Here is a 17,424-nt window from a genome sequence, read left to right as displayed (position 1 = left end):
CTACTTTTTAGTAGTTATAGTAATATTAGGATACTCTTATAATTTTAAATTAGTAATTACTTCTGTAATTACTACTTCGTTAACCATTTTATTACTATTTAAAGGTGGTGGGTGGTGGGAGTTCGAATTTTTTGTTGTGTGGTTATTGAGTCGTAGTGGTCATCGAATGGTGGATTACGTTAGGTGGTATGCAGTTCGCCGTTTGAAACCGAATCTAACTGGTAAACAGCTACCGCCTCAATGTTTTTGGTTACCCCGGTGCGCCTGGCTCGCCTCGGAACATTGCATTACTTGATCAGCGTATGGCAATAGAGTGGGTTCGAGATAACATTGCGGCTTTCGGGGGTGATCCTGGCCGTATTACTCTAATCGGCCATTCTGCCGGCGGAGTTACGGCTGATTACTATACTTATAACCACATTGAGGACCCTATTGTCCATGCTGTCGTACCCATGTCTGGCACTGCTATAAGCTTTTTGCCCAATACCCCAGAACAGTCTGAGAAATACTGGTAAATCTTATCAGAAGTGCTTGGCTGTGGTAGTTCCGGTGATACACTGCCCTGCGTAAGATCAAAGTCTGCTACGGATGCCCTAGCCGCAGTAGCCGAGGTGCCACCCGAGCCCACTAGTCTACTACCACAGCCGGTGTTCCACCCAACTGTTGATGAGAAGCTCGTCTTTTCGAACTATGAAGAGCATGCAGCCAAGGGAACGTTTGCTAGAATAGTAAGTTTAACTACTAGATATCGCATGCTTTATTGAATGCTAAATCTGATATGGCTCCGACGCCTAGCCATACCTAATTGGAAACGGCGTTTATGAGGCTGGATACTACAAAATCTCCGCGTATGCTCAGAACATCACCACGATAAGTGAAAAGGCGTGGCACTTGTTTAACTCGGCTGGAATCACATGCCCAAATGCAAGAGAAGCAAGTTACCGCGCAGCAATGAGTGTCCCAACCTGGCGATATATATATTTTGGCGAATGGCCTAATTCGATTCTATTCCCGGGGAGTGGATCATACCATGGCTCTGATGTGGCTCAATTATTTGGCACAGCAGAGTATGTCAGCAACAGAACTGCAAACACTGATACCGAAGCCAAATTCTCAGCGTATATGATGCATGCCTTTGCTGCCTTTGCAGCAGATCCTCGTAAGGGATTATCAAAACTCGGATGGCCCAGATACGGGACCGATGGAAGGGGTGTGTAGATGAGTTCCACACAATAGGTAGTGCAGTACTAACTATATTTAAAGGAAAAACCTTGATAGGATTGGCATTTAGGAATGGGTCCCGAGCAACCTACCTGCCTCCTTTGTTCTCCGATATTGATTGTCCGCTGGTTGGTACAAACACGTCTTATGCTCATGGGGGATTTTAAGTCTTTAGATTCGGGTCTTCCTGAAAAAAAGGTGCATGACACTCTCATCATAAAATGGTGTTTGTTTTCATGATAAATCTATTACGAGGGTAGTCAATATCGTATACCAATCCAATCTGATACTGTTCCCTTTTCCATGAACTTTGGTATTAATTTGGGTTTTATATCAGAAAGTTTACTCGTCCAACCTAGCGTAACTTTGTCGTATTTATATTGATCCGCGGATTTCTGATGACGTAATATAGCTAATTCGGACGCGTCGGTAACTGGAAAAGAGAACCGACCAGGAGAAGGCCAAGAAGATAACATGTTGATGACGGGGTTACAATTAAGAAAGATAATAACCTAGTAAAATTCGCCAGGAGCAAACAAGTATGTATCATGAGCACATAAGACCGACAGAGACGAGGAAAAATATGAAACAACGTTGAGAAAGATGATTAATAGTGTATGATATAGAACAAACATATTGGAAAGGGGATATCAATCACTCTGGGTGAGTAAATATGTAAGGAATAAGGACTGCATGGCAACACACCCAAACCGTATTTCTATCAAGATCGAATGTGGCGCTAAGTTGTATTTTCAGTAGTGATTTTCTCATTTGGCGATTTGTTCCATTCACCGGGGCTAATACGTCTGTTTATTTTGAGTTTGGTCAGGAAACGAACTTGAGGCTCCTATACTGACGTTTCATGGTGGGTGTTCTATTGGACCTGGGCGACAATTTCGCTGGCCTTGGTGAGACTTTCTACCATTCTCTGGCATTCCTTGCGGCGACGGACGGTGAATTCACTTTCGCGGAGGAGGTCATCCGGTTCTTCTGCCCTGTAGAGATTCCCTAGAAGCTCTCTTTGCATTTCGTCCTTGGTGAACCTGATGATTTGCGTTAGTAGCGATATTTAGGTCTAAAAGAGCTCTGGAACCTACTGGACAAGGGTGAGCATGATGGCTTTAGGCACCATGTCAATCATGGTTCGCTTGACAATGTTGTAGTACGAGTTGATTAGGAGTTCTGTAGGTAGAGGTTAGTGGGCGGCTAATTGAGGAGATTTACGGGTCAGACATACTTATAACCTCAACCTCGGTGTTTTCTCGCTCTGATAGGGTTCCAGAAGCCTTCAAGATTGGTGGAGGGGCCTCCATAGCAGCCATCTTCTTCTTGCTGTTCTTCGACGAAAAGAAACTGCCGAAGAAGCCTGGGCTGGAATCACCAAGGTCGAGACTGGGACTAGCAGATCGCTGTGGCATAGTGGCCGAGGGTGGTAGGGGTTTTCCAGTCTTTGGATCAACCTGCGTTGGCTTCGATGCATTTTGTCGCTCATTAATGATTGCCATAGCCTATGCGTCCATTGTTAGTATGTCATTGGACAGGGATATCGCGAGAAAATCTTACCCTGTGTCCAGTGATAAAATCAGGATGGCCAGTGTTGATATAGCAAGCTTCCATGGCAACGAGGTCCTTGACAAGCTTATTCGTTGGCTCCATGACTTTCTTGAAAAACGATATTACGACTCCATGGAATCTTTCCTTTAGCTGTGGATACCTTCTGAAAGGCTGCTTGTTCAGGAGCTGAGCAAGGATTCTGACAAGTTCGTCATAGACAAGAGAAACACATTTCAAGCTAGGCTCTTCGAGTCTCTTAATTTGTTGCTTAACGATAGACTCGAATGCACCTGTTCCGACGAACAAGGCAGGTGAAGGACCAGACGAGTTATATAGCATTGTTCTGATATCCATGTCTTTCACCATATCGAAGGGATCGATGGCCTTGACACCGTTGGAGTATAGTTCGTGGAAAACGAAGCTAACACGCGCACCACCGGAAAGCTCGACAGATGAAAGTTCCTGGTTGTTACCATCCAGGATGGTTCGGTACTCGTTACTGAATTCTGTGATAATGTTAAGAATGATATTGGCACTGTTTCCAAGCATCGAGTCACCAAGTTGGTTCAATTCGGCGGTGTACTTCTGCAGCGATGATGCAATGCGGGCTTTGATATCGGGAAGGGTTTGTTTAATGTGCATCATAAGTATCTAAATGTGAACAGTTAGTCGTAAGCTATACCCAGGTTAAAGATTCCTGGTGACACATACCACATTGAGCTTTCTTGCAAGGTATGGTGTTCCGCAGTAGGCAGATTTAGAAGAATATGTGGCATGGTTTTCAAAGAAGTTCTTCTCATGCTCAAGAGCATACGAGATTGTTCGCTTATTCTCAATATCCCGCTGTCCTCTGTTGACAACCGGAACATATCCAAGGCGAAGTGGAATAACTCTGCCAGCAAGAATATCCACCACATCAGTTCCAGCATCCATAAGGTCGACCTTGGTCAAAACACCGATCGTCCTCTGTCCCTCTGGATCAACTTCTCGAGCAAGTTTCAAACCATCGGAGTTGGCCAGATCCTGGTTCGCAGCCGTAACGGCAAGAATAATCGCATTCGACTTGCTGATTTGCTTCAGCACCATCTCTCTTATCTGCTTCTCGATGTCTTTTGGCTGGTCTCCGACAGGCACCTTGGTCAAACCGGGTAGATCGACCAGTGTAAGAGTGAGGACGTTGGGAGAATAGATTCGCAGGTTGATAGGCGCGGGGGAGATTCCGGCATTGCGGCCGGTCTTCGCATCTGTCTCACGGACGATTTCTTCTCTGATCTTGTTGAAGTCATGGAACTTCTGGCCTGGAATGTGAAGAAACTCTCCATATTCGTCAATGTTTGCCTCGCTGTCGGTAGTATCTAGCTTGTCTTCCTCCTTGACACCGTTCGATTGTTTTTCGGAGCGGGGCTTGTTGATAAGCTGGAGGACCAGCGGTCGTCGAGTGACAATGCCAGACCCTCGTGGTAAACTGGTAAATTCGCCGTGTTAACTATTAAACGTCCTCCTAGTATACTCTGTAGGGGAGGCAAAAACTCCTGCTCCCGGAAAGGAGGTGGAGGGAGGGGAGGCCTTATCCAACTCACAAGTCTCTTCCCACTATGTTCTCTAAGACAGAACTCTTTCCGCTGGATTGCGATCCAACGACGACTATCTGTGGTAGATCTATCGGGTTTTGTGCCTGTATAATGTGCGCCGCTGGTCAGGGTCTGCGTTCTGTCTAGGCGGTATGGGTACGGTCGGTGCCCACTCCAGGGGTAGGAGAACAACATACTCCAACGGTCGTGAAGACATCTTGCAATTTATTCACGAGAGAAATCAAACTAGGGTCGTTGACGCTTATCCTACACCCAGGCAAGTTCCCTGCATTAGCGAAATGGCCGATCGTGGGTTTGGTGTGCTTGGGCAGGAGATGAAGAGAGTACTTACGAATAGCCAGCTTGGGCCGCCATGGTCTGGCGATATAATGTACAGTCGAGCTGAAGGAGGCACCAGCGAAGAGGAAGAACAGGGCTGAAGAAGCTGTCTTGGTGAAAATTCCGTGGTTAGGTAAGGGTTGGTTGTGGTTGGGCTAGCTATATCTTCTGTCTGGTGTATTTTGGGCGTTTTGAACAAATTCGATGTTTTGGAGAGTTTTGGGCCTGTTCACGTGCAGCTGACCCTCGTCACACGCAGCTTGCTATTTATTGACTTGATATTGATAGACGAGGAGGGCGATGGTGACCAGAGTTAAGGGCGGACAGATGTATTCGAACAAGCAAATATATAGTGAATCGACTGCGAGGAAAAGGTGGTGGAAAAGTTGGGGTTTTGTAGTGTGATATTGATAATGCTGCTGCCTATACTGGGTCTACGTATGTATAACTATATCAAATGCTGACCTCGCGAGATGGCACAGAAACTCAACAGTCTATTGACCTGACGGGCAGGGTAGATTATTATGATAAATGGCTTTGCTGGTTCACCTTGGTCCTGTAGGCCAGTTTATTCGGTGAATTGACATTTTGCATTTGTACGAACAGAAAAAGGGAAGAGAGGGATCAAAACCGAAAAATTTACTCATCCGACACCGAGGCGAACTTTTCAGACATGTCTTGGAGGATTTTATCGTACTATAGACAGGTTAGTAAGGTAACTGTATGCATATATACATTACAGGTTAGGAGGAAGATCGGGACGTACCTTAGCTGTGACTTCTTTCTCGTCATCAGGGACCTCGAATTTCATGTTTCGAAGGGCAGCCTGGATGGCACTGGTGGCTTCTCGGACCTTAGCCCAGCTCTGACCCTGGGCAATGGCCTTCTGACTCTCCTCGTAGTAGGAAACGAAGGCCTTCATCATGTACTCCGTCTTCCATAAGGGGCAGAACTGGTCGTAGTCAGAGTAGCCGTTCTGCTGCAGGAAATCTTCCTTGAGCAGGGTGGCCACGTCCAGCGTGATCTTGTCGGCATCTCCGAGAGCAGACTTCCCAACGAGCTGCACAACCTGATCCAGTTCTTCAGAATTACTGAGCAGCTCCTTGATCTTGTCACGTAGTCGGGGGAACTCAGGGTGCTCCTTGGCGTAGTACTTGTCGAGAATGCTTGTGTATTTACTGTAGGATATGGAAGTGTTGATGGACGGGAAGTGTTTTCTTTGGGCGAGCTTCTTGTCGAGACCCCAGAAGACTTGGACGATGTTGAGTGTACTTGTGGTGACTGGATCGGCAAAGTCACCACCGGGTGGACTAACAGCACCGACAATGCTGACACTTCCTTTTCGCTCAGGGCTACCCAAGGCAGTGGTCTGACCCGCACGCTCGTAGAAAGAAGCAAGTTTGGCACCGAGATAGGCGGGGAAACCCTGATCAGCAGGCATCTCTCCTAGACGACCGGAAATTTCACGAAGAGCCTCAGCCCAACGGGAACTCGAGTCTGCCATCATAGCAACATTCTTGCCTTGTCTCGGAGTACTCTGCGATGTGATACCGTGTAGATGAGCCTCACGGGCAGCGACAGGCATGTTGGAGGTGTTGGCAATCAAGCAGGTACGCTTCATGATGGGCTCTTTGCGTCCTTCAATGGTGATTGTAAGCTGTAAACGTTAGCAGTTGGTTGCAAGCTTGGAGGTAACAAGTAGTAACGGGGAAACTGGCTCACCTCTGGGAAATCCATCAAGACTTCCGCCATCTCGTTACCGCGCTCACCACAGCCGACGTAGACAATAATATCACTGTTGGAGAACTTGGACACACTCTGACTGATGACAGTCTTTCCACAGCCGAAAGCACCGGGGATACAGATAGTACCGCCCTGGACACCAGGGAACAGAGAATCCAAGACTCGCTGGCCGACGATGAAGGGAGAATCGGATGCGAGCTTCTCGTTGACTGGGCGAGGAACACGAACAGGCCATACGTGCATCATGCTGTACTCTGTCTTCTTGCCATTGAACTCGACTTCTAGCAGCTTCTCCTCGACGGTAAAGTCACCGGGACCAGAGATACGTGTGATGGTTCCTCGGGCTCTTGGAGGTAGGAGAATCTTGTGGTCGTAAAGCAGACTGTTCTCAAACACGGTACCCCAGACATCACCACCAGTGATGTGGTCACCGACCTTGAGACCGGCGGGCTTGAAGGCCCATTTCTTCTTGCGGTCAAGAGCGGGCAGGGCCACGCCACGGGGGATGTAGATGCTGTTCGAGACCTCAGAGATAGACTTGAGAGGACGCTGAATTCCGTCATAAATGGTTTCCATCAGACCGGGGCCCAGCTCGACGGACAGCGGCTTGCCGGTTCTGATAACGGGATCACCGACAGTGACACCGGCTGTAGCAGTTGCAATCAGTAGTGGTCCAAAAGGGGGGCTACTCCAGGCAACTCAGACGAGCCAATTGCTGCTGGGGACTGCGTACCTGTCTCCTCGTAGACCTGGATGGTGGCCTGGTCTCCTGAGATTCGAATGACTTCTCCAACGACTTTATCGACTCCAACATGGCACTGCAGGCATCATGATAATCAGCATCCCATTCTGTAAACAACCTGCCAAAAGGGTAGGGTCAAAGGAGCAACCGACCATCTCGTACATGGCACATCCTATCATGTTCTCTGCCACAATGACAGGGCCGGAGATGGAGAAGACGACTCCCTTCTGCTCATCCCCGGCCTCCTCCTTCGAGTCCTTGGGTGCCATGGCTGGCGGCGACCTCGTTTCGATCGGTGCAGTAGACGATGACGATGTGCTCTCTGTCTCGGAGCCGTCGACGCTGGGGCTGTCCTCGCTCTCGTCGAGTTCCTCTCTCTCGTCGTCCTTGCTGTAGCTGCAGTTGTTGTTGCTGGTGGTGGTGTTGTGAACGGTGTTGACGTTGTTGTTGTTGGTGAAGACGAAGTTGAAGCTGCGTGGTGGAGTTGGATCTTGGTGCTGCTTTAGGGCGCTGCAGGCATCACCATCGCCGTCACTCTCACTGTCACCAGCAGCAGCAGACGGCGACGCAGCAGAGACGAGGCCGAGCAGAGACGGTCGCGGCCTGAAAGACGGTCGTCCGAGTCCCAGTATCATACAGCTTGCTCTCCTTTTACCGCTTGGTGTCTATTTTACAGGTGTTCTACTTTGTCCGCCTGTCCGCCTCATCCAGCAACTACGGCGTGAGCTAGCATGTAGATAGCCATCTCGGCTGCCAAGGTGCCCTGATATTTGAGATCTCATGTTCAACGGGCTGCCTCCGTCGTTTGCTCTCTCTCTTTCTCGTCTGTAGCTGTAAGACAGTCGAGGAGCCCGCCAGCTTCTTCGGCTCCAGCTTCGCTAGCCAGATCCATCTCATACAAAGCTCTGGGACTTGCACTACTGGTAGGTAACTCATGAGTTAACTCACCCGGCCGGATGAGGGTCATCTGATGGCCCTGGGCAATCGGACTAGCTGTGACCGGTGGGAGGCGAGGAGAGGTCGGGAGCTGGGAGAAGACATCCCCAAGTCGACAGAGGGAGGTGGAATATCGGGAGCCCAAGAGAAGAGATATATATCTCTTCCTCTGCAGCGTATCCTGTCCCTGCCGGGCCCGTCAAGCCCTGCCACGCCAGATACATCGACGCATCCAAGCTGCTGCAGCATCCAGCACTTCTGCGTCTTCCCGATTGAACAAGCAGCCCAACCCTCGCCCTCTGATAGGCGGCACTTCGCCAATCACATGTGCTGGCGTCACTAGCATGGAATGAAGGGGCCTGGCAAGAGGCCAAAAAGGCAAAGACAGGTCACTTTCTGCCGAGAAGCCGTGAAGGAGGTACCCAAAGTCCAAGACAAGAGCCCATGCAGGATAAGCAGAGACCGCCGAGTTACCTGCTGCAAAACAGAGCTCGTGTATATGTGGAGGTACCTTACGCATGACGGAGACGCTGGCTGGCAGCGATCTTGCTGCTGGGCCGGACGGTTCTTCTCCTGTTGCTCTGCATTCACCTTGGGCATCGAGCTGTCAACCGTTCAACAGTCTCAACAGTGCGACTAGTTACACTGAGGACTTTTATCATGGCTTCTTCTTCTTCTCTTGCTTTTGAGGCCATCGATGGAGGCGATTTTCGCGGTAGAAGTTGCAACTGGCAGTCAAAACATGGTCAGCAAGCAAGCAGCAGACACAACAAACAGTAAACAGGAGAGACCCAGAGTACACGAGAAATTGGACACAGTATACTCAGCTGGTAGATATCAGTAACAGTAGAGCCAGGGTAGAGTACTGGCAGTAAACAAATAGGGCGTTATGGCTGATCTTCTCGCTCGATGAAAGCTTGACCGTAATACGCATCTTCGTCTCTCTCCCTCCATTTGTCTTCGTCTTCATCTTCTTAAATATCAACCTCGCTCCCCTTTCCAGCCAGCTTTTTCTTCTTCACCACCACTATCAGGTAGCAGAAGACCAATAGACAGTGCGGAACCCCCTCTTGTTACGCTCTCTCGTGCTCTCTCACCAGCTGCCTGTCACAGTCCTTTGTCCGCCTCGCTAGGATATCTATTCACCGCAGTGCAATCTTGATATCCAACAGCTGCCCGTACGTACGTTCTCATCTCTCACTCTTTCAGCCCGCTACAGGTAGCCAGACGGCTAAATTGTGTGGTCTAACCTCTATTTCCCTTATCAGATACTTCTTGTAGCTCCTCGAACCATTACCAACTACTTCCGCTGGCCACTGTCCTGGACCTTGCTCCACGGCCATCTATATCCCTCCCTCCAGCTCCCTCCTCGACAAAACGGCCTACCTCAGCTGGTTCTTTATTGAACCAGACTGAAAGGCTCAGACGCTGTCTTCGACCTGGCAGACGAACCTCCCTCACATACACCTGTCTCAGCTGGACCCGGCCTCTCTGATCCATCATCGAGCTCCCTGTGAGTTCCAACCTGACCAAAAGAAAGAGAAGACTATAAAAGATTTTTTATAAAAAAAAAAAAAAAAAAAAAAAAGAATAAAAGAGAGAGAGAGAGAGAATACTATTCTGTTCATTCTGACCTGTTGCTAATCCCTAGGGATAGCAGCATCCAAAGGACAGAATCCGTTCAGCATAGCCTACCTGCTCTGGGAAGACCTGATCAACCCTCCCAGCAGCCCGCGAACACGCCCTCTGAGGCCGGGCCACGCCGTAATCGCCGACGCCGCCGTCAAGACCTGCCCTCTGACCAGCCTGAGAGCTTCGAGCCCACCCAGGTGAATACTGCTGAAGGAGCTGCTGAACATAGCACGGAGACTGCTGCAGCACCTGCTACTACTACTGGACCTCCGACGGAAAACGAACACCCGCCTACTAAACGCAGAAGGTATACTGTTGACGTTATGAGACCAGACGGTGGACCTTCTCCTTCCAATTTGAACGGTTTTGCCTCCGTCTCCAATGGCGCCTCAAGCTCCCTTCAAAAGCCGCCCCTTCCAAATTCCCCTGCTGGAAAACAGTCACAAGCCGAATATCAGGATGCCACCATGTCGAATGGATCATCTCCCCTATCCCCTACATACCGCGGCCACGACCGGGAGGAAGTTACGAGGATACTGATACAGAGTCTGTACGAGTTGGGTTACCACCAGGCTGCTTCTACTTTGAGTGCTGAGAGCAAGTATGAGCTCGAAAGTCCCGGTGTAGCTGCTTTTAGGACTGCCATATTGGGGGGAGACTGGAATGAGGCTGAGAGGATACTCCTAAGCTCCTTTTGTCCCGATGGGGATGCCGGAGAACTAGACGGGGTAACTGGTAAACAGCTTGCCAAACGAGATGGCCTCGTCCTGGCTAGTGGCGCCAACGAAAACGAGATGCTGTTCTGCATAAGGCAACAGAAGTTCCTTGAGCTTCTCGATCGAAGGGACTTGACAACGGCTTTGGTCGTCTTACGCCAGGAACTCACGCCATTGAACCATGACATCACACAACTTCACGCTCTTTCGAGGTAGGCATTCACTCCAGATTATGATACGTCAGCGCTGGACATGCCACTAACTATTGACCAGTCTACTAATGTCTACGCCTGAGAACCTGCGAGCACGGGCCGGTTGGGGACACACCATTACAGAATCTAGACAGAACCTCCTATCGGAACTCACCAGTAGGTATTCCTGAGCTAACATTAATCTCACTATCACTTTTACTAACCTTATGTTCAGGATCTATCTCTCCTTCCGTCATGATACCCGACCACCGATTAGCAGTACTTCTTGACCAAGTAAAGCAAACCCAAATAAATAACTGTCTATATCACAACACCGCAGTGTCGCCTTCCCTGTACTCGGATCACTTATGTGATAAAAGCGGTTTCCCCCTCCGGACGGCGTTCGAGCTCAGTCACCACACCAATGAGGTTTGGTACCTGGAATTCTCCCACGATGGCACCAAACTTGCTACAACCAGCCGCGACTGCACTGTTTTGATTTATGACTCTACAACCTTTGAAATAATACATCGGTTGACGGAGCACAGTGAGCCCGTTGCTTACGCTACATGGAGCCCAGACGATACCAAGTTGATCACTTGTTCTCAAGACTTCAAGGCTAAATTGTGGGATGTTCCGGTATGTCAACGCTGCCTCTGTATTTTTTTCTTCAGTATACTTACCAAGAACAATCATAGAGTGGAACTTGTCTTTTGACAATTGAACATCACCATGCACCGATCACATCCGCTTCATGGGCTCCAGATGGAGAGTCCTTCGTCACAGGTTCTCTCGACAGCCAGTCTCAGCTCTGCCATTGGAGTGTCCCCCATAAATCCCTACTATATACCTGGCCTGGTCAATACCGGGTCCGCGACTGTGCTATAACTCCGGACGGCAAGCGACTGATTGCCATCTCTCTGCAAAAAAGAATCTATGTTTACAATTTTATAACCCGCGAGGAAGAGTACAGCGTTCTCCTCAAACTAGATCTCACTTGTCTGAGTGTTAGCGCTGACTCGCGGTTTATGCTTGTTAACATGTCCGAAAACGAAGTACAGCTTCTTGATATCGAGACAGCAGAGGTGGTTCGACGATTTTTGGGTCAGAAGCAAGGTAATTTCCTTATTCGTAGCGCTTTCGGCGGAGCTGCTGAGAATTTTGTTGTCAGCGGCAGTGAAGGTATGTCTTTAACACCCCCCTATCTCCCCATAAGCAGTCCAGCCATACCTAACAGCTGTTACTACTAGATGCGAAAATCTACATCTGGCATAAGGAGAACAGTCGACTTGTCGAATCCCTTGAAGGCCATGTTTCTGGCTGCGTCAATGCAGTCGCCTGGAATCCAACTGATCCTGGAATGTTTGCTTCAGCTGGAGATGACCGCAAAGTCAGAGTGTAAGCATATCATCTTTATAATGCCATTATCCCTCATTCAATCACTAACTGAGTTTCCAGATGGATGAAACAGCCTTGCCTAGGAACGTCGTCGGGTAATAAATCCAGGAGATCAATTCGAAGCAATCCATCCTCAAGTGCCGTCTCCCTAAAGCCTTCTGGCTAAATATGCTTTAGCAAAAGTATGCGATCATCCAAATTCCCCAACAAAGCCTGTATCCGCCATCGCCTCCGAACACCGCGGATTGCACATACCCATTGCTTACGGAGTTCATTGGTTCCCCTCTATTATTCTCATCCATCCATCTTATACTTTCGCCGTACCTAAGTTTACTACACCACTTACAAGTATCAATTGCATTATCACGGGGTTATTATGCGTTTGGATCCTACTTTACGACACGACACATTCGTTTGATCTGCTTTATATCTTATTTTCTCGTTTCCCTTTTTACTACCCAATCATCTATTCATTCAACAGGGTAGGAAATGGTTCGGTTCGGTTGGTGGTTGGTGGTCGGAGGTATCTCGAACGCGGAGGTTGGCAATGCAGCGCTTTTATTCTGTTCCCATGGCACGGCTTCCCCTTTTCTTGCCCATGTCATGTCAGTTTTAGGAACCGGGACTTGTCCCCCATATATATCTTGGCTCTTCTCGGCTTTGCTTGTTGTCTTCCCTCTATTTTTGGCGTATCCTGCATAATACATTTCTTTCGTTTTGTCTTTTGCAGAAAATAATCATCCTTTTGATACTGGTTAAATCATATATACCATCAATCACTCGGTCTACTATTCCCGCCAGTGTGCAATCTTGTGTTTATAATATATTTAACGAACTCTGCTTGTGTTGGTCTAAACCGGGGACTTTGGGCCGTAGAATGCACAGATGGGACGGAATGGGTTGGTTTTATCCTGGAGTCAACCAAACCCGCTCATACGGAAGTCACTGTTGTTAGTACACAGCTTACCATAAATGTACCGTAGAACTAGTCAAAAACAGTTAATGAAAACATTAAGATCGGATAGTGGTGTCTTGCCTAGGCTATAAGCAAAGGCACGCCTTTCATTGTCTATCCTAACCGGAAAAATATTGAGACATTAACAGACATCAAAGCTAGAGGCTCAAGTACATCATATCGGTGCCTCAAACAGAAGACTTTGCGTTAATAATAAGTAAACAATTCTAAACATCAGAGGAGGAATTTGGCATTAGTTAAATGTTGTTCAAATAATTAATGAATGATTGTGAATGGCAACATACTCGTTTTAACAATATCCCCTGTTCCCCCACGCGTTCTCTTTCGAGACATATTCATTTAGCCATACGAGGCGAAATGCTCGATGTTGGTGTTATACCACGGCTTAAGCCGGTGGTGCATGAAAGGCATGCTATGTGTGGTGGCCTAAAATCACATTCATCTTCAAACTCACAGCCATACTTTTATCAGGCAGGCATATTAGTGCCAGACCAGTGTGCCACAAGTAAATTAAGCAAGGAGATCGGCGACTAATTGAACAAGTTAGCAATGAGGTCAAGGTCATAGCTATTGTAGTTAAATTTAAGAGTCACGTACCATTCATAGGCATCTCATCAATCTGAGTTGAGTAGTAAAGTTCGATATCTCGCAGGATCCGGACGTCTTCACTAGTCACAAAGTTGATAGCTACACCCTTGCGACCGAATCGACCACTTCGGCCAATTCTGTGAATGTAGTTTTCACGATTGCTTGGTAGATCGTAGTTGATAACAAGAGAGACTTGCTGGACGTCAATACCACGAGCCCAAACGTCAGTAGAGATCAGGACTCGAGAGTTGCCCTGTCTGAAATCCTGCATAATGCTGTCTCGCTCCTTTTGAGGCATTTCACCATGCATACTGGACACAGTGAAATTGGCTTCTCTCATCTTATCAGTTAACCAGTCGACCTTACGCCTTGTGTTGCAGAAAATGACTGCCTGGGTGATAGTTAGGGTATCATAGAGGTCACAGAGTGTGTCAAATTTCCATTCCTCTTTTTCCACGGCAATAAAGTATTGCTTGAGACCTTCAAGAGTCAACTCGTCACGTTTGACAAGAATGCGCACTGGGTCCGTCATAAACTTGGTCGTCATATCGAGAACATCGTAAGGTAGAGTGGCAGAAACAACCACAACTTGAGTGGCTGGAGGCAGGTACCGGTATATATCGTAGATTTGCTCTCGGAATCCGCGGTTGAGTAGTTCATCTGCTTCGTCAAGAACAAGCATCTTAATGTTACGAGTACGTAGATGTCGGCGTCGAATCATGTCAGCAACTCGGCCTGGTGTTCCGGAGACAACGTGTTGACCGTGTTCTAGCTTCCGAATATCTTCACCAACATTTGTGCCACCGATACACGCATGGCATTGCACATTCATATAATCTCCCAGGGCCATAACGACGGATTGAATCTGAGTTGCGAGTTCTCGAGTAGGAGAAAGGACAAGGGCTGTGTTGCGCTCGGTCAGTTTCATATCAACCTGCTCTCACATGAACACAACGAAACATACCCTGTGATTCGCGAAGCACAGTATCAATGACCTGGAGGATGCTGATGGAGAAAGTAGCTGTTTTTCCTGTTCCGGACTGTGCTTGAGCGATAGTATCTCGTCCTTTGCAGATCTGAACAATTGCACGAGACTGAACGGCTGAAGGCGACTCGTATCCGTACGCATATATGCCGCGCAAGAGATTCTCCTTCAAGTGCATATCGTCGAAAGTCGGCGCAACAGTGACCTCCTTCGAGGTTGAGAACTCCATCCGCTCTGCAGTATTCTCTAGTTAGCTGCGCAGTTCAAGGTAAACCTCGAAATAGTGACCTACCATCCGCCTGTCTGTCAATGCCGTCAGCCATTTTGACTATCTGTATAATGTACAGCTGCTTTAAGTGTATCCAGCAAGTATATTTAAACAAAAATACGGATCAGCTGGATCTATTTCATGAATGCGACGACGCGAAGAAGTTGAACTGGGAATTCTTTCTTTTCGCTGGGAGATGTTTAGGTTCATTGTCACGTGATGCGCATAAGCCGGGCTTCTACAGCTCCCTAAATTTGTGACGGACAACAGATTGATATCAAGAAAGAAGCTGAAGAAGAGAGTACGAAAGCCAACACAACTACGAGTATTTTCATTCCAACGGTGCTTGATTTCTGCGCAACCATACTTAAAACGCCAACATGCTATTAGAAGATCAGAGATTCATCCACGAGGACCTAGAGAGGCTTGAGCAAGGAATCAGTGACCGCGTTGCTGAAGAGCCTCGCAATGTGAGTATTGTACTGGTCATTTAACAGAATGCTAGATGTCACCGACTAACCATAGAGATGGCTAAAATCAGATTCGAGAGCGACTTCTCCGTGATCATCAAGTTGCTAGATTTCTCAATCGCATACAGGAGCAGTCTCAACGACTGTTAGATATCTACGAAGATGCAAATGGGCTTCGCGCCAAAGAGATCCAGTCTTTAACCGTCGGCGATCCTATGGATGAGTTCTATAAACATCTAGAAGAGATAAAGGATTTTCACCGCCGATACCCAAATGAGCCCGTGGAAAACCTTGAAAAGGCATATCGGCAAGGCTCCGGTGAGAACGACGCTGCTATACAAGAGATAGAGAATATGTTCACTGGAGAGGAATCACTGGGCCAGTTCTTTGATCTCACAAAGCTTCATGAACTATATCTCAATTTACCAGGGGTGAAACGCCTGACGTATCTGCAATATCTAGACTTATTTGACACATTTACCCAGCCGGAGCTACCTGTGAAACGGGCCAACAAGCTTACAGATCAGTACTTTAATTATGTTGGCGAGCTTGCTGCATACCTGGAAGGGTTTATCAAACGATCGAACCCCTTGGAGCCTCTTGATGAGCTTTTTGCAAGCTTTGATGCCGAGTTTACAGAGCTTTGGGATGCAAAGAAACTGCCTGGCTGGACCGAGGAATCGCAATCTAAGAACGGTACCGGCCCAAAGACGGAGGGTACGGGAGAGGGAATATGGTGTGCGGATTGTGAAAAGGAGTTTACAAACGAAAATGTGTATAAGAATCACTTGAAGGGAAAGAAGCATATCCGAGCCGCTGATGCAAAGAAAGCCAATGGAAACTCTGATACGCCACAATCACAGTCCGAAAAATCCAAAGATGCCTTGGTCCGTGGGCTGAAAGAGCGTGCAGTTGCAGAGCGTGAACATCGCATTTCATCCCTAGCAAAAGCCCTCAAGGAAGAACGACAAGCTACCCGTGTCAATGTTGAGAGGAAACAAGGAATGACAGAGCGCGAGCGTCAAATGGAGCTTGATGCACTTTTCGCTGATACTGGAGACAAGGGTCCAGGAAAGCGCAGAGACTCCGAGTCGGAGAGTGATAATGATGAAAAAGTCTACAATCCATTGAAACTGCCACTAGCATGGGATGGAAAGCCTATACCCTACTGGCTCTACAAACTTCATGGACTTGGAGTGGAATTTTCTTGCGAGATATGCGGGAATTTCGTTTACATGGGTCGCCGTGCTTTTGATAAGCACTTTTCGGAGGCTCGACATATCTACGGGCTAAGATGCCTTGGTATTACCCAACAGACAAGCTTGTTCAGAGAAATTACCAAGATTGATGAAGCCTTACGACTGTGGGAGACCCTTGAAAAAGAACGAAAACATGAACGGGATATCAAAGAGAACGTCGTTCAAATGGAAGACGCCGAGGGCAATGTCATGCCTGAACGTATCTACCTTGAGTATGTATCCCTAACTAGCTAAAACACTCCTCCCCACCGCCCCCTGTTATCATTCTTAATATCGCTAACCGTAATTAAACAGTTTGCAAAAACAAGGCATTTTGTGAGCGAACATATACATGTATGTGTTACTGTATCTCTCCTGCCTATCAAATTCAGAGTGTATGATACTCTGCTACACCCCGGCATCCTTTCGAAGTGTCACCCTAGCCCCAATCGACAATGATATAAGGGCAATCCCGCTATGGGCATTATCATTAGCAATGCTTGCTATATAGAACGCGAAATCAAAGTTGTTGTACGAAGACCTGACAAAGAATGGACTGAATCAATGGGGATGTGTAGGTAGAACTGGCGCGAGATGAATAGTGTTTGGTATACTAACATATCCAAATAATATTAGACTCCGATCTCGTTCCGCAGTTGTTAATTCGCTAGTTCGAGACTGACTGGAATATGACTGCAATTTATCACTACTGTCTTCGATACAATGGCCAAAGAATCTCGCAACCATTTCGAGCAGCCACTAGCTCCCCAAGCACGTATCATATTATGTGCTTATATTCAATTTGAAACGTAAATTTCCACATCAACCCGAAAAATGAACTTGGAAGTGAAGGACT

At 47.7% G+C, this 17,424-nt stretch overlaps 6 protein-coding genes across 8 annotated transcripts; 3 read left to right on the top strand and 3 right to left on the bottom strand.

The window, feature by feature from the left end:
- Positions 1-166: 166 nt before the first annotated feature.
- TERG_07749 (uncharacterized protein) lies at positions 167-1,388 on the top strand (the record flags this gene model as incomplete). Its single annotated transcript, XM_003232084.1, has 5 exons — positions 167-186; positions 230-511; positions 545-728; positions 796-1,210; positions 1,264-1,388. 5 exons carry the CDS (start codon positions 167-169, stop codon positions 1,386-1,388), a joined length of 1,026 nt encoding a protein of 341 aa, XP_003232132.1.
- A 707-nt stretch (positions 1,389-2,095) lies between these two features.
- On the bottom strand, positions 2,096-4,721 carry TERG_07748 (uncharacterized protein; the record flags this gene model as incomplete). The annotated part of the gene is made up of 8 exons (XM_003232083.1): positions 2,096-2,264; positions 2,319-2,403; positions 2,459-2,729; positions 2,785-3,426; positions 3,487-4,240; positions 4,356-4,450; positions 4,544-4,613; positions 4,699-4,721. The coding sequence occupies 8 exons, from the start codon at positions 4,719-4,721 to the stop codon at positions 2,096-2,098; spliced, it is 2,109 nt and encodes a 702-aa protein (XP_003232131.1).
- A 603-nt stretch (positions 4,722-5,324) lies between these two features.
- Positions 5,325-7,805, bottom strand: TERG_07747 (V-type proton ATPase catalytic subunit A; the record flags this gene model as incomplete). Its single annotated transcript, XM_003232082.2, has 5 exons — positions 5,325-5,381; positions 5,452-6,342; positions 6,408-7,075; positions 7,162-7,246; positions 7,323-7,805. The coding sequence occupies 5 exons, from the start codon at positions 7,803-7,805 to the stop codon at positions 5,325-5,327; spliced, it is 2,184 nt and encodes a 727-aa protein (XP_003232130.2).
- Positions 7,806-9,885: 2,080 nt separating this feature from the next.
- Positions 9,886-12,832, top strand: TERG_07746 (uncharacterized protein). 3 transcript variants are annotated; one of them, XM_003232081.2, is made up of 6 exons: positions 9,886-10,666; positions 10,728-10,822; positions 10,881-11,284; positions 11,344-11,827; positions 11,896-12,043; positions 12,104-12,832. In XM_003232081.2, the coding sequence occupies exons 1-6, from the start codon at positions 10,062-10,064 to the stop codon at positions 12,207-12,209; spliced, it is 1,842 nt and encodes a 613-aa protein (XP_003232129.2). In that variant the 5' UTR covers positions 9,886-10,061; the 3' UTR covers positions 12,210-12,832. The 3 variants fall into 3 exon arrangements, with proteins under 3 accessions (XP_003232129.2, XP_047607350.1, XP_047607349.1); XM_047750465.1 differs by having other exon boundaries at positions 11,344-12,043; XM_047750464.1 differs by having other exon boundaries at positions 11,344-12,832.
- Positions 12,833-13,529: 697 nt separating this feature from the next.
- Positions 13,530-14,821, bottom strand: TERG_07745 (ATP-dependent RNA helicase FAL1; the record flags this gene model as incomplete). Its single annotated transcript, XM_003232080.2, has 3 exons — positions 13,530-13,549; positions 13,617-14,510; positions 14,572-14,821. 3 exons carry the CDS (start codon positions 14,819-14,821, stop codon positions 13,530-13,532), a joined length of 1,164 nt encoding a protein of 387 aa, XP_003232128.2.
- A 327-nt stretch (positions 14,822-15,148) lies between these two features.
- On the top strand, positions 15,149-16,908 carry TERG_07744 (uncharacterized protein; the record flags this gene model as incomplete). The annotated part of the gene is made up of 3 exons (XM_003232079.2): positions 15,149-15,330; positions 15,402-16,801; positions 16,884-16,908. Exons 1-3 carry the CDS (start codon positions 15,241-15,243, stop codon positions 16,906-16,908), a joined length of 1,515 nt encoding a protein of 504 aa, XP_003232127.1. The 5' UTR covers positions 15,149-15,240.
- Positions 16,909-17,424: the final 516 nt, after the last annotated feature.

This window comes from Trichophyton rubrum, assembly GCF_000151425.1.
Source record: "Trichophyton rubrum CBS 118892 genomic scaffold supercont2.10, whole genome shotgun sequence".
Taxonomy (NCBI): domain Eukaryota; kingdom Fungi; phylum Ascomycota; class Eurotiomycetes; order Onygenales; family Arthrodermataceae; genus Trichophyton; species Trichophyton rubrum.
This window is presented reverse-complemented; position numbering and strand designations above follow the sequence as displayed.